This window comes from Oncorhynchus tshawytscha, linkage group LG32, assembly GCF_018296145.1.
Source record: "Oncorhynchus tshawytscha isolate Ot180627B linkage group LG32, Otsh_v2.0, whole genome shotgun sequence".
NCBI classification, from domain to species: Eukaryota; Metazoa; Chordata; class Actinopteri; order Salmoniformes; family Salmonidae; genus Oncorhynchus; species Oncorhynchus tshawytscha.
The window spans coordinates 4,376,847-4,389,592 of record NC_056460.1 but is presented as its reverse complement, the minus strand read 5'-3'; the positions used below and the strand labels follow the sequence as shown (position 1 = coordinate 4,389,592).

Sequence of the window (12,746 nt, the reverse complement as noted above, 5' to 3'; positions counted from 1 at the left end):
TGCCATCCGTTTTGTCACCAATGCCCCATATACTACCCACCACTGCAACCTGTATGCTCTCGTTGGCTGGCCCTCGCTTCATATTCGTCGCCAAACCCACTGGCTCCAGGTCAGCTATAAGTCTCTGCTAGGTAAAGCCCTGCCTTATCTCAGCTCACTGGTCGCCATAGCAGCATCCACCCGTAGCACGCACTCCAGCAGGTATATATCACTGGTCACCCCCAAAGCCAATTCTTCCTTTGTCCGCCTTTCCTTCCAGTTCTCTGCTGCCAATGACTGGAACGAACTGCAAAAATCACTAAAGCTGAAGATTCTTATCTCTCTGACTAACTTCAAGCATCAGCTGTCAGAGCAGCTCACAGATCATTGCACCTGTGCATAGCCCATCTGTAAATAGCCCATCCAACTACCTCATCCCCATACTGTATTTATTTAGCTCCTTTGCACCCCAGTATCTCTACTTGCACATTCATCTTCTGCACATCTATCACTCCAGTGTTTAATTGCTAAATTGTAATTATTTCGCCACTATGGCTTATTTATTGCCTTACCTCATTTGCACACTGTATATAGACTTTTTTCTATTGTGTTATTGACTGTGTGTTTGTTTATTCCATGTGTAACTCTGTTGTTTGTGTCGTACTGCTTTGCTTTATCTTGGCCAGGTCGCAGTTGTAAATGAGGTCGCAGCTGGAATTTGTTCTCAACTAGCCTACTTGGTTAAATAAAGGTGAAAAAAAAGAAAAGCTCTGTCAAGTTGGTTGTTGAGCTAGCCAGCCATTTTTAAGTCTTGCCATAGATTTTTCTAGCCGATTCAAGTCAAAACCGTAACTAGGCCACTCAGGAACGTTCAATGTCAGTCTTGGTCAGCAACTCCAGTGTATATTTGGCATTGTGTTTTAGGTTATTGTCCCGCTGAAAGGTGAATTTGTCTTCCAGTGTCTGGTGGAAAGCAGACTGAACCAGGTTTTCCTCTAGGATTTTTTCTGTGCTTATCTCTATTCCTTTTTATCCTAAAAAACCCGATGCAGCCACCACCATGCTTGAAAGTATGAAGAATGGTACTCTCGTGTTTTCCCCAAACATAACACTTTGCATTGAGGACAAAGTTAAATTCTTTGCCACATTTCTTGCAGTTTTACTTTAGTGCCTTACTGCAAACCGGATGCATATTTTGGAATATTTTTTATTCTGTTGAGACTTCCTTCTTTTCACCGCGTCACTTAGGTTAGTATTGTGGAGTAACTACAATGTTGTTGATCCATGCTCAGTTTTCACCTATCATAACCTTTAAGCTCTGTAACTGTTTTTAAAAAAGTCACCAATGACCTCATGGTGAAATCCCTGAGGGGTTTCCTTCCTCCCCGGCAATTGTGTTAGAAAGGACGCCTGTATTTTTGTAGTGACTGGGTGTATTGATACGCCATCTAAACTTCACCAATGCCAGTGACACACAATTTAATTTAATCAATTTTAAATTCAGACTGTTGCAACAAAATATGGAAAAGGTCCAGGGGTGTGAATACTTTCTGAAGGCACAGCAAGGTGAACTACATTAGGGTTGGATTGAAAACCTACAGGACCGTAGCACTCCAGGAACATGGTTGGAGAGAGCCCTGCTGTAAACTTCCAGTCATTGTGCTTACGCTAGTTAGCATTGGCTCGCAAAACTAACTATAACTTGCTTTATACTGGACACAGAGACATAAAAATGCCAAAATCCATAACTCTTTAAGCTACGATTAGCCAATATATTATAACTATATTTTCTTTAATAATGGTGATAAAACTCAAGTCTTGTGCCATGAGATTCAAGATGATCGACAATGCCGTCCTTACCATGGTCGCTGAAGCGCCGCTGCTTCTGGTTGGCCGATATGCTGCGTGTGACCTTGGAGTGGGCAGGCGATTGGCTGGAACTGTTGTTGGCCTCGCTGCTGGGCCGTGACCTTTGACACAGGTTGCTATTGGACAGCGACTCGCTCCCCTCAAACTGTCCAATGAAAGGACGGGGGGTCATTTGAAAAAACAAAAAGAGCCATTGCACACACTATAACATGGTGGTCATGTAGACTTAAAGGTAGACTGCAATATGACATCAGTGGGGCGAATTCCTGTTTATAGAAATCAACAAGAAAATTCTAACCTACCAAGACCGCCACTATTGGCTCTTCCCATGCTTCAAGGGAGGGCGTACATTGGGAAGAGGAAATAATGGCAGTCTTGGCGGATTAAAATGTTGTTGTTGTTGATGTCTGGTAAGCAGGAAGTTAACCGCTGTGTATGATTATTTCAGTCTAAAGTATAGCTTTAAAACACAGTTTAAACTATAATTTTGACCTCATGGACTGTCAGTCCTTGATCAATATCTCCTAATAAAAATTTGAGTGTGGTTGCCCCTTCCCTCAGCTTTATAGCAAACCAAGTGGTGGAGCTGCCGTTTTGTGGTTTTCAAATAAAGGAGTAAGTCTTTAATGTGCGTATCCATAGGATACACATGAATTCTTTGTTTGTGAAGTCTGTCATTATTATGGCTATAGCTCATGTCTCACCTCGGCTGGTTTCCTGCCCAAAAGGAGGTAAGTGGCCATGGTCTCATCGTACTTCTGTCCTGTTAACGCATCTGTGATGTCCTCTTTGGGGAAGCCCATGGTTATCATCAGTTCTGTAGGGAGAGAGGAGGGAACATAACACAATGAATGAATGGCATGAAAAGGGTAGTAATATAATGTAACACCTGAAGTTCCCTTAAGAATAATAACATTATTGTATTTGATCATATTGTGGCATGGAATTTATATTTTTCATAAAATATAGCATGTTACAAAACAGCCCATAAGTGAGGAAGGGAGAGAATCCAATCAGACTTTTATGATATTGGGCGTGTGTGACTGACCTATCCGTTTGGTGTCGTTCCAGTCGGGTTCCGGTTCCTGATGGGGCTTCAGCTCCTCCTCCTCATGGCCCACGTTCATCCAGCGGTCTCTCATGATTTGCTGAGGGGCAGACAGACAGTTAGATGGACCAAGGGACAAAGAGAGACAAAGATCGAGAGGACTAAACAGCTTCAGCATAGTGAAAAACATGATACTTTGTTCATCTGTATGCTCAAGTTGGATTTAGTAAGATGTAGAAGAAAAAAAAACTGAGCAACACATCAAAGTGTTCCAGCGTCTAGAAGCCATCTGTTTAACATGTCTTCTTTAGTTCCATGAAAGCAAAGTGTAGACGTGAACTAGAGATTTCTATATCTACATGTCTGTATGAGCATGCACATGTGGTATGTGTTTGAGTCTATAAGCGTGTCCATGCATGTGTGCGTGACCGTATATTCGCGTATGTGTCAGTGTGTGTTGCTCGCACTCTCTTACCTCCAGGCTGCTCCGTTTGCCAGGGTTGAGCACCAACAGTTTCTTCAGCAGGTTTTCACAGTCTGTAGACATGTAGAACGGAATACGATACTTCCCTCGCAGCACTCGCTCTCTCAGCTCCTATGGAGGGATATAGAGAGTAGAGGTTTTGGTTTAGTCTCTAGACATGTAGAAAGGAATACGATACTTCCCTCTTAGCATTCTCTCTCAGCTCCTACACAGGACAATTAACAATAACAGTGGATGAGACTTTTTGGCCAAAGGAAGAGAAAGACTACCACTCAACACTTTATTTGGCATGAAAATGTTAAATATGTAATTGGACCACGTCAAATAGTGTGACCAAAAACAGTGTTTTGTTTTGCAGTACTGTATAAGGCCTACGTAACTTTAAGTGTGACAAAAAAACGTTCTAGCAATGAGAACTGTGGAACAACTGAAACAGCAGTATTTGACTACGGTAGCAACTGAAGGAGAATGATGTGTTCCACATCAGAAATAAGTGTCTCCACACACACACCTCCCCTTGGGAGAATCAAAGGGCATAAAGGATGACCTCCAGACTACCGTCCATCTCGCTTTATCCTTACATCTCTTCCATACATCCATCCCATGCCCCACCACACAATCAAGTATATTGGCCTATCAAAGAAAAAAAAAAATGTGAGAATAGGCATTGGTCTGAAGCCGAAAAAGGAAATTCACATGAGCACCACAATGCCTATTCCATCCATGCTATACCAAGGTTTTCTAGCACACAGCTTTGACCTACTACAGTAGCTATGTGTAGGCAGGTTGCTTCGGATTCAAACGTCCTCAAACAGCCTGATTCATACTCTTAGAGGAGGTGCTTTCACAATACCGTGATTTGTAACGCAAAAACACAGTGTGGTGAAGAAAGTAAAAGTGCATTATGTGCCATGTAAAAAAGCTCAAGTTCCTTGCTCATAACATATGAAAGCTGGTGGTTCAATATTCCCAGTTAAGAAGTTTTAGGTTGTAGTTATTATAGGAATTATGACACGTTGACTATTTCTCTCTATACCATTTGTATTTCATATACCTTTGACAATCGGATGTTCTTATAGGCACTTTAGTGGTCAAATCCGGAAACTATAATTTCGAAAACAAACGTTTATTCTTTCAGTGAAATACGGAACCGTTACGTATTTTATCTAAAGGGTGGCAACCCAAAGTCTAAATATTGCGGTTACATTGCACATCCTTCAATGTTATGTCATAATTATGTACAATTCTGGCAAATTAATTACCGTCTTTGTTAGGAAGAAACACAGGTTGGAACAAGCCAGGCGGCCCAAACGGATGCATATACCCGGACTCTGCTTGCACTGAACGCAAGAGAAGTGACACAATTTCCCTAGTTAATATTGCCTGCCAATATGGTGGGAAATACACATGCGGAGATCATCCGTTGAGCCACACTGGGTCTCACAAAGACACTGCGGTTGGAACAAATTTCCACGGGTCTAATGTCCATTGCTCGTGTTCCTTGGACCAAGCAAGTCTCTTCTTATTGGTGTCGTTAAGTAGTTGTTTCTTTGCAGCAATTCTACCATGAAGGCCTGATTCACACATTCTCCTCTGAACAGTTGATGTTGAGCTGCGTCTGTTACTTGAACTCAGTGAAGCATTTATTTGGGCTGAAATTTCTGAGGCTGGTAACTAATGAACTTATTCTCTGCAACAGAGGTAACTCTGAGTCTTCCTTTCCTGTGGCGGTCCTCATGAGAGCCAGTTTCATTATAGCGCTTGATGGGTTTTGCGACTGCACTTGAAGAAACTGTCAGAGTTCTTGAAATGTTCCGGATTGACTGACCTCCATGTCTTAAAGTAATGATGGACTGTAGTTTCTCAAATGCATTAAGGAGTAGAATAATTCCACAAATGAACTTTTAATTGAAAGGCATTCCAGGTGGTTACCTCATGAAGCTGGTTGAGAGAAATCCAAGAGTGTGCAAAGCTATCATCATGGAAAAGTTGGCTATTTGAAGAATCTCAAATATAAAATATATTTAGATTTTTTTAACACTTTTTTGGTTAATACATTATTCCATATGTGTTATTTCATAGTTTTGATGTCTTCACTATTATTCAAAATATAGAAAATAGTAAAAATAAAGAAAAACCCTTGAATGAGTAGGTGTTTTAAAACTTTTGACCGTTAGTGTAGTCAATACAACAATTTGTTCAGCACTTTTGAAAAAGAATTCAGAACATGGGCCATCCTCACAATATTCTCCCTGTACACCATGTCGGAACCATAGGATAAATAAAGGGGGCATATAAGCACACACTGGTCTTACAATATTCGATGATGACATTTCTCTAAAACAGGCTACATGTGTACCACCAAGTCAGAACAGTAGGCTAAATTATTTTTAATTTTTTTTAAATTTTACCTTTATTTTACTAGGCAAGTCAGTTCTTATTTTCAATGACGGCCTAGGAACAGTGGGTTAACTGCCTGTTCAGGGGCAGAACGACAGATTTGTACCTTGTCAGCTCGGGGATTCGAACTTGCAACCTTTCGGTTACTAGTCCAACGCTCTAACCACTAGGCTACCCTGCCGCCCCAATTATGAGGGGAAAGGTACCAAATTATTAGGATGAGGCACATGGGCTACTAACAGCTTACCACACAACGTACATGTAGTATTACTTTCTTATGTACACCGTTGCTATCTCCCTGGCATATTACAGAGAAACTTGTTTCTCATGGTTGGAGTCCTTTAGGTTCCCTTTTGGCAAACTCCAAGTGTGCTGTCATGTGCCTTCTACTGAGGAGAGGCTTCCACTCTACCATAAAGGCCTTATTGGTGTAGTGCTGCAGAGATGGTTGTTGTTCTGTAAGGTTCTCCCATCTCCACAGAGGAATTCTTGAGCTCTGTCAATGATCCTCGGGCTCATGGTCTCCTGCCTGACCAAGGCTCCAATTGCTCAGTTTTGCCGGGCGGGTAGCTCTAGGAAGAGTCATGGTGGTTCCAAACTTCTGTCATTTAAGAATGATTGAGGCCATTGTGTTCTTGAGGACCTTTCCTGCTGCAAACATTTCTTGGTACCCTTCCCCAGATATGTGTCTCGACAAAATCCTGCCTCGAAGCTCTACAGACAAGCTAACATGCTAAGTAGTTGAAAAGTAGCTAAAAAGTAGTAAGTAGTAGCAACGTTGGTAATTAGCTAAAATGCTAAAGTTGTCCATGGTGAGATTTGAACACTCAACTTTTGGGTTGCTAGACATTCACGTTATATGCCTATCCTTCCACCCCAGCAAACCATCCAGAATTAGTTATTGTCAAATTGTCATATTTCTGAAGTAAATCTCTATTTTTGATGTATATGGGATGTTATAGAAGGGTCAATATATTTTTTTGTGTGATTTGGCTCGTTTTTGAGAAACTTACACTATTCGCGATTCACTTCCCAATTTCTCGTTGTGCAGTATCAGGGCTAGAGGTTGACCGATTAATCAGAATGGCCGATTAATTAGGGCCAATTTCAAGTTTTTTTTTTACACCGTTATTCAATCTTTATTTAACTAGGTAAGTCAGTTAAGAACACATTCTTATTTTCAATGACGGCCTAGGAACAGTGGGTTAACTGCCTTGTTCAGGGGCAGAACAACAGATTTTTACCTCGTCAGCTCAGGGATTCAATCTTGCAACCTTACGGTTAACTAGTCCAACACTCTAACCACCTCCCTTCGCGAGGAGCCCGATTGTTACGCGAATGCAGTAAGAAGCCAAGATAAGTTGCTAGTTAGCATTAAACTTAATCAATCATAATCACTAGTTATAACTACACATGGTTGATGATATTACTAGTTTATCTAGCGTGTCCTGCGTTGTATATAATCGATGCAGTGCGCATTCGTTGCTCCAACGTGTACCTAACAATAAACATCGATGCCTTTCTTAAAATCAATACAGAGAAGTATATATTTTTAAACCTGCATATTTAGGTAAAAGAAATCCAGGTTAGCAGGCAATATTAACCAGGTGAAATTGTGTCACTTCTCTTGCGTTCATTGCACGCAGAGTCAGGGTATATGCAAGTTTGGGCCACCTGGCTCATTGCGAACTAATTTGTCAGAATTTTCGGAATTATGACATAACATTGAAGGTTGTGCAATGTAAAAGGAATATTTAGACTGATAGATGCCACCCGTTAGATTAAATACAGAACGGTTCCGTATTTCACTAAAAGAATAAATGTTTTGTTTTCGAGATGATAGTCTCCAGATTCGACCATATTAATGACTTAAGGCTTGTATTTCTGTGTGTTATTATGTTATAATTAAGTCTATGATTTGATAGAGCAGTCTGACTGAGCGATGGTAGGCACCAGCAGGCTCATAAGCATTCATTCAAACAGCACTTTCGTGTGTTTTGCCAGCAGCTCTGCTGTTTATGAATTCAAGCCTATCAACTCCTGAGATTAGGCTGGTGTAACGATGTGAAATGGCTAACTAGTTAGCAGGGTGCGTGCTAATAGCATTTCAAACATCACTCGCTCTGAGACTTGGAGTAGTTGTTCCCCTTGCTCTGCATGGGTAACGCTGCTTCGAGGGTGTCTGTTGTCGATGTGTTCCTAGTTCGAGCCCAGGTAGGAGTGAGGAGAGGGACGGAAGCTATACTGTTACACTGGCAATACTAAAGTGCCTATAAGAACATCCAATAGTCAAAGGTATATGGTATACTATAGAGAGAAATAGTCCTATAATTTCTATAATAACTACAACCTAAAACTTCTTACTTGGTAATATTGAAGACTCATGTTAAAAGGAACCACCAGCTTTCATATGTTCTCATGTTCTGAGCAAGGAACTTAAACGTTAGCTTTCTTACATGGCACATATTGCACTTTCACATTCTTCTCCAACACTTTGTTTTTGCATTATTTAAACCAAATTGAACATGTTTCATTATTTATTTGAGGCTAAATTGATTTTGATGTTTTATATTAAGTTAAAATAAGTGTTCATTCAGTATTGTTGTAATTGTCATTATTACAAATACATTTTAAAAATTGGCCGATTAATTGGTATCGGCTTTTTTTGTCCTTCAATAATCGGTATCAGCGTTGAAAAATCATAATCCGTCGACCCCTAATCAGGGCATGTCCTTTTAGAAACAGACTTGCTCTCAGTATTGTAACGACCCTGGGGTTTATAAATGCGCGCTGGACTTCGGGCTAGAAGGTTGAGGGTTCGAGACCTGCTCCCTGCCGTTTCATTACAGTATAGTGATACAGGTCTTTAGGATGTTGTACACATGAAATTGTATCATTCCGAACTTTATCTGCAAGGTTATAATCCATTTTGTGCGACTCCAGATGTTTCTTTTACCAGCTGTGCTGCCCACAGGACACGCTTGGCCTGAAATATCTACATAAAGATACTGAGAGCGTGTCATGTGCGCCGAATACAACAACTGTTGACCTTACAGTGAAATGCTTACTCACAAGCACTTAACCAACAATGCCGTTTTAAAGAAAATTTATTTTTGGAGCTTTTGTTCATCGTTGTGTACCGATACTGCTCAACAAGCAATGAGGAATCGAATTGCGGCTGAGGAAAATTTCTCAAAAACAAGCCAAATCACACACTAACAAAAAGTGTCCGGACCCTTCTATAACATGCCATTTACACCAAAAATAGAGATTAAATTCAGAAATAGGAAGATTCTGTTTTTTGTAAGCATACCAAATGTAACATATTATACTAATTTCAGTGTCCTTGATTTACATTTAGTATGTTGCTTCTAATCTATGTGACCAAACTCTCACAAAGCAAGTCACGTAACCAAGCAATGATTCTGATGTTGTTATTTTCACCTGGTGCAGCGTGTGGAGCCCCGACTATGTTTCACTTGTGTATGGCGATTTTGGATTTCCTGTGTACACACTGAAAAGTCATTTGACACTGTTGATCAGTCAGCACACATTTGGGTTATAAATGTAAAGACGCCAGGAGAGGGAGTTTGTTTATGCCAGAGCTGGAATTTATTCAACACGTGTTTGAAACAGCGATACTGTTAGCCTTGGAAAGGGCAACTGATGGTTATCTGTACATGTGCGTTTGGGGTTTGTTAGAAATTAGATATGTAGACGGGCGAGTCGGTCAAGGATCGATTCAGACAAGGTGGTAAATTGTATGACAAGCGACAGTTTATTCAGAGTGAAGATATCTAGAACAGCGTAATTACGGCTCCTCCGCTGGTTTGTACGGAACTGCAGGCAAAGAGACCGTTACAATCAGTACACCACTTATATATAGAACAGAAAGTAGGTTGATTCTGGAAGATCGGATCTTTGGATTGGTTCAGCTGGGGTGTAGTCTGTAGTCTTCCGCCATTGGCTCAGTTGTCTGTCCGTCATCGTAGAATCCTCTTCGGGCACACAATGTTCAGCTACAAAGGAGATTATGTGTGTGTGCGCTGGTTTTGGCAATTAGTGTAATGCGGGAGCTATCCTGTAGGGGACCCCACAGGCTTTACTTTGAGTCGTAGCCCTGTATTAACAATAGTTTGGTCACCTGAATAAGAAATAGCATTTCTCTACAGGTTCAACCATATATTATATGCGGTTCAACATAGCTAATTTACTGTTTCTTAACGAAGCAATTCGTTTTCTCTGTTATAGTTTGTGTTGTGGTCTTGGTTGTTCTTAGTCGAGGAAATGTAGCGTAGCCAACTGCAGTGTTTATCATGTCTGAAATCTGGCTACCTCGTCTTAACGTTACCGTAGCTCGGTCTGTACAATGCAAATGAAAGTGATTAGCTTGGCAGTTTCCCAAAGTAACATTAACTAACTACCATAATTGCTGGACTATTAAGCGCACCTGAATATAAACCACACCCACTGAATTATTAAAAAAGATGTATTTTGTACATAAATAAGCCGCACATATCTATAAACTGCAGGTGCCTACCGGTACATTGAAACAAATTAACTTTACACAGCCTTTAAACGAAACACGGCTTGTAACAAAAATAAATAGGCTTTAACGAAACACAGCTTGTAACAAAAATAAATAGGCTTTAACGAAACACAGCTTGTAACAAAAATAAATGGCTTTAACGAAACACGGCGTTGTAACAAAAATAGGCTTTAACGAAACACGGCTTGTAACAAAAATATATAGGCTTTAACGAAACACAGCTTGTAACAAAAATATATAGGCTTTAACGAAACACGGCTTGTAACAAAAATTAAAACAGTAGCCTACCAAGAAAGTCATTGGTCACTATCTTCCTCCTCCTGTGCACTGAAACCACTGAAGTCATCTCCTTCGGTGTCGGAGTTGAATAGCCTCAGAATTGCTTCATCCGATGTTGGATCGTTTTCATTGTCGCTCTCATCACTTTCATCCGGAGGCAAATACCCCGCTGAGCTCATTTCTGCCCCTTCAACACGCAGCGGTCCAGCCTTTCGAAACCCGTTGATGATAGTGGATTTTTTGACAATGCTCCACGCTGTCAGGACCCACTGGCAGACTTGACCATAAGATGCTCTTCGCCTGCGGCCCGTTTTAGTGAAGGATTTCTCCCCACTTGTCATCCAAGCCTCCCACTGAACAAGGGAGCGCCACCTTAAATGCACGATTTACACTGATGTCGAGTGGCTGCAAATACTTTGGGCCATCTGCTTTTCTTCCCTCTGAAAGCTTTTGTTGCGTCAGTTCCTCACGCTGCTGTTTCCAACGTCTTATCATCGACTCATTAAGGCCAAGCTCCCATGCAGCAGCTCTATTTCCTTTTCCAACAGCCAGATCGATCGCCTTCAACTTGAAAGCTGCATCATATGCATTTCTCCGTGTCTTTGCCATGATGAGGGTGACAAAATTACTACCGTAATCAGAATGATGGGAAGTTTGAGCGCGCTCGATTTACGTCACATTATGTGATGGTGCTCAGTTTTTTGGCGGCATGAATCTTGTGAAAGTGGGAAAAATCCATAAATTAGCCGCGTCATTGTATAAACCGCGAAGTTCAGTGTGGGAATAAAGTAGCGGCTTATAGTCCGGAAATTACGGTAATTAATTATTATTTATTTATTTTTTACAAAACTAGAGCACTGGGCCTTTAATAGTCTTGTATTAGCAGACCGATATAAGATTTGTCCTTTTTGATTATGTTTCCTATCCCCAACATTACTTATTTATGTGTTTCTATTGTTTTATGTGTCACCTGCCATGATTTCAACGTGGTACAATATATTCATCCATTTTTTTGGCGGCATGAATCTTGTGAAAGCGGGAAAAATCCATAAATTAGCCGCGTCATTGTATAAACCGCGAGGTTCAAAGTGTGGGAATAAAGTAGCGGTGTATAGTCCGGAAATTACAGTACTTATATTTTGCGTAAGAAAGTATGATATATTGTGGTGAATGATCTGGCCATCAACGTTAGCCAACGTGACAGTCTTCGGGTGGCTTAAGTTACTTAGCTAGTTAAAGTTAAATTGGCTTTCATAGCAGCCAAGGACGTTTGCTAGTTTATTTGAGCATGTTTTTTTGTGCTCCGATTAAACGCAAGAGTCTAGATCAGCAGTTAACACATGATGACTTTCTTATGTGAAAAACCTTACTTGGCTAAATATAGCTAGCTTTCCTCGCTTGTTGGTTAGCTACCTAGCCAGCGTTAGCTCTCGTCTAACATTGCGAGCTACCTACCTACCTAATGAAAACTACATTCATTGGCCAGCTACCTTTATTTGCCTGTCATTTAGCTAGCTAGCTTTCAGCTGACAAGTGTTAGCTGGCTTCAGAGGACAGCTGCGGGACTTTGTACAAGCAAGCTAATGTTTGCTAGTTAGCTTCCTAGCTAACCAAAATATCTGCTTGCATTTATGAATTAACCTCAGCTTGGATACCACCATATAGCTAGCTATATACAGTAGCCTAGGTTTGTTTGCATACACATATGACTGGCAGCATGGTGCAAGTAGCTGTGTTGTTGCCGAGCAACCGACCCAGTGTTATTACTCGGCATTTGGGCAAAGAAACAAATATGTTAACATTGTCAGAAATGCTACAAAAGGGTAGCACATCGTTGTTTCTTAAAAGACGGGTCACTTTATGGATGCTATAGTCTCATTTTAATCTGACGTCCAGAATTTTAGCTAGGTAGGCACAACAAATACTCCTATAACTCAATTGCTAATGACCCTGTTAAAAAAATGCTCATGACTAAAGAGGCGGGGAGTGTGTTGTGTACCTCCAATAAAGTAGATTTGCGAATTTTTATCGAGATTGGTGTCATATTGGAATTTAACACTGAGCTTCAACCAATACCTATAACATTATGACCCATAGGTTCCATACAGAATATCCCCCAAAATCCACACACACACACA

The 12,746-nt window shown here is 40.7% G+C and overlaps 1 protein-coding gene across 4 annotated transcripts in view; it reads right to left on the bottom strand.

Moving 5' to 3' along the window:
- The window catches only part of LOC112230446 (serine/threonine-protein kinase MARK1), a 96,652-nt gene that overhangs the window by 11,718 nt on the left and 72,188 nt on the right, over window positions 1-12,746 (bottom strand). For all 4 annotated transcript variants that reach the window (XM_024396765.2, XM_024396766.2, XM_024396767.2 and 1 more), the window contains 4 exons: window positions 3,372-3,491; window positions 2,897-2,996; window positions 2,553-2,665; window positions 1,840-1,993 (listed from right to left, as the gene is read on the bottom strand). In XM_024396765.2, coding sequence (XP_024252533.1) covers window positions 1,840-1,993; window positions 2,553-2,665; window positions 2,897-2,996; window positions 3,372-3,491 — 487 coding nt within the window. The remainder of the gene's footprint in view (window positions 1-1,839; window positions 1,994-2,552; window positions 2,666-2,896; window positions 2,997-3,371; window positions 3,492-12,746) is intronic.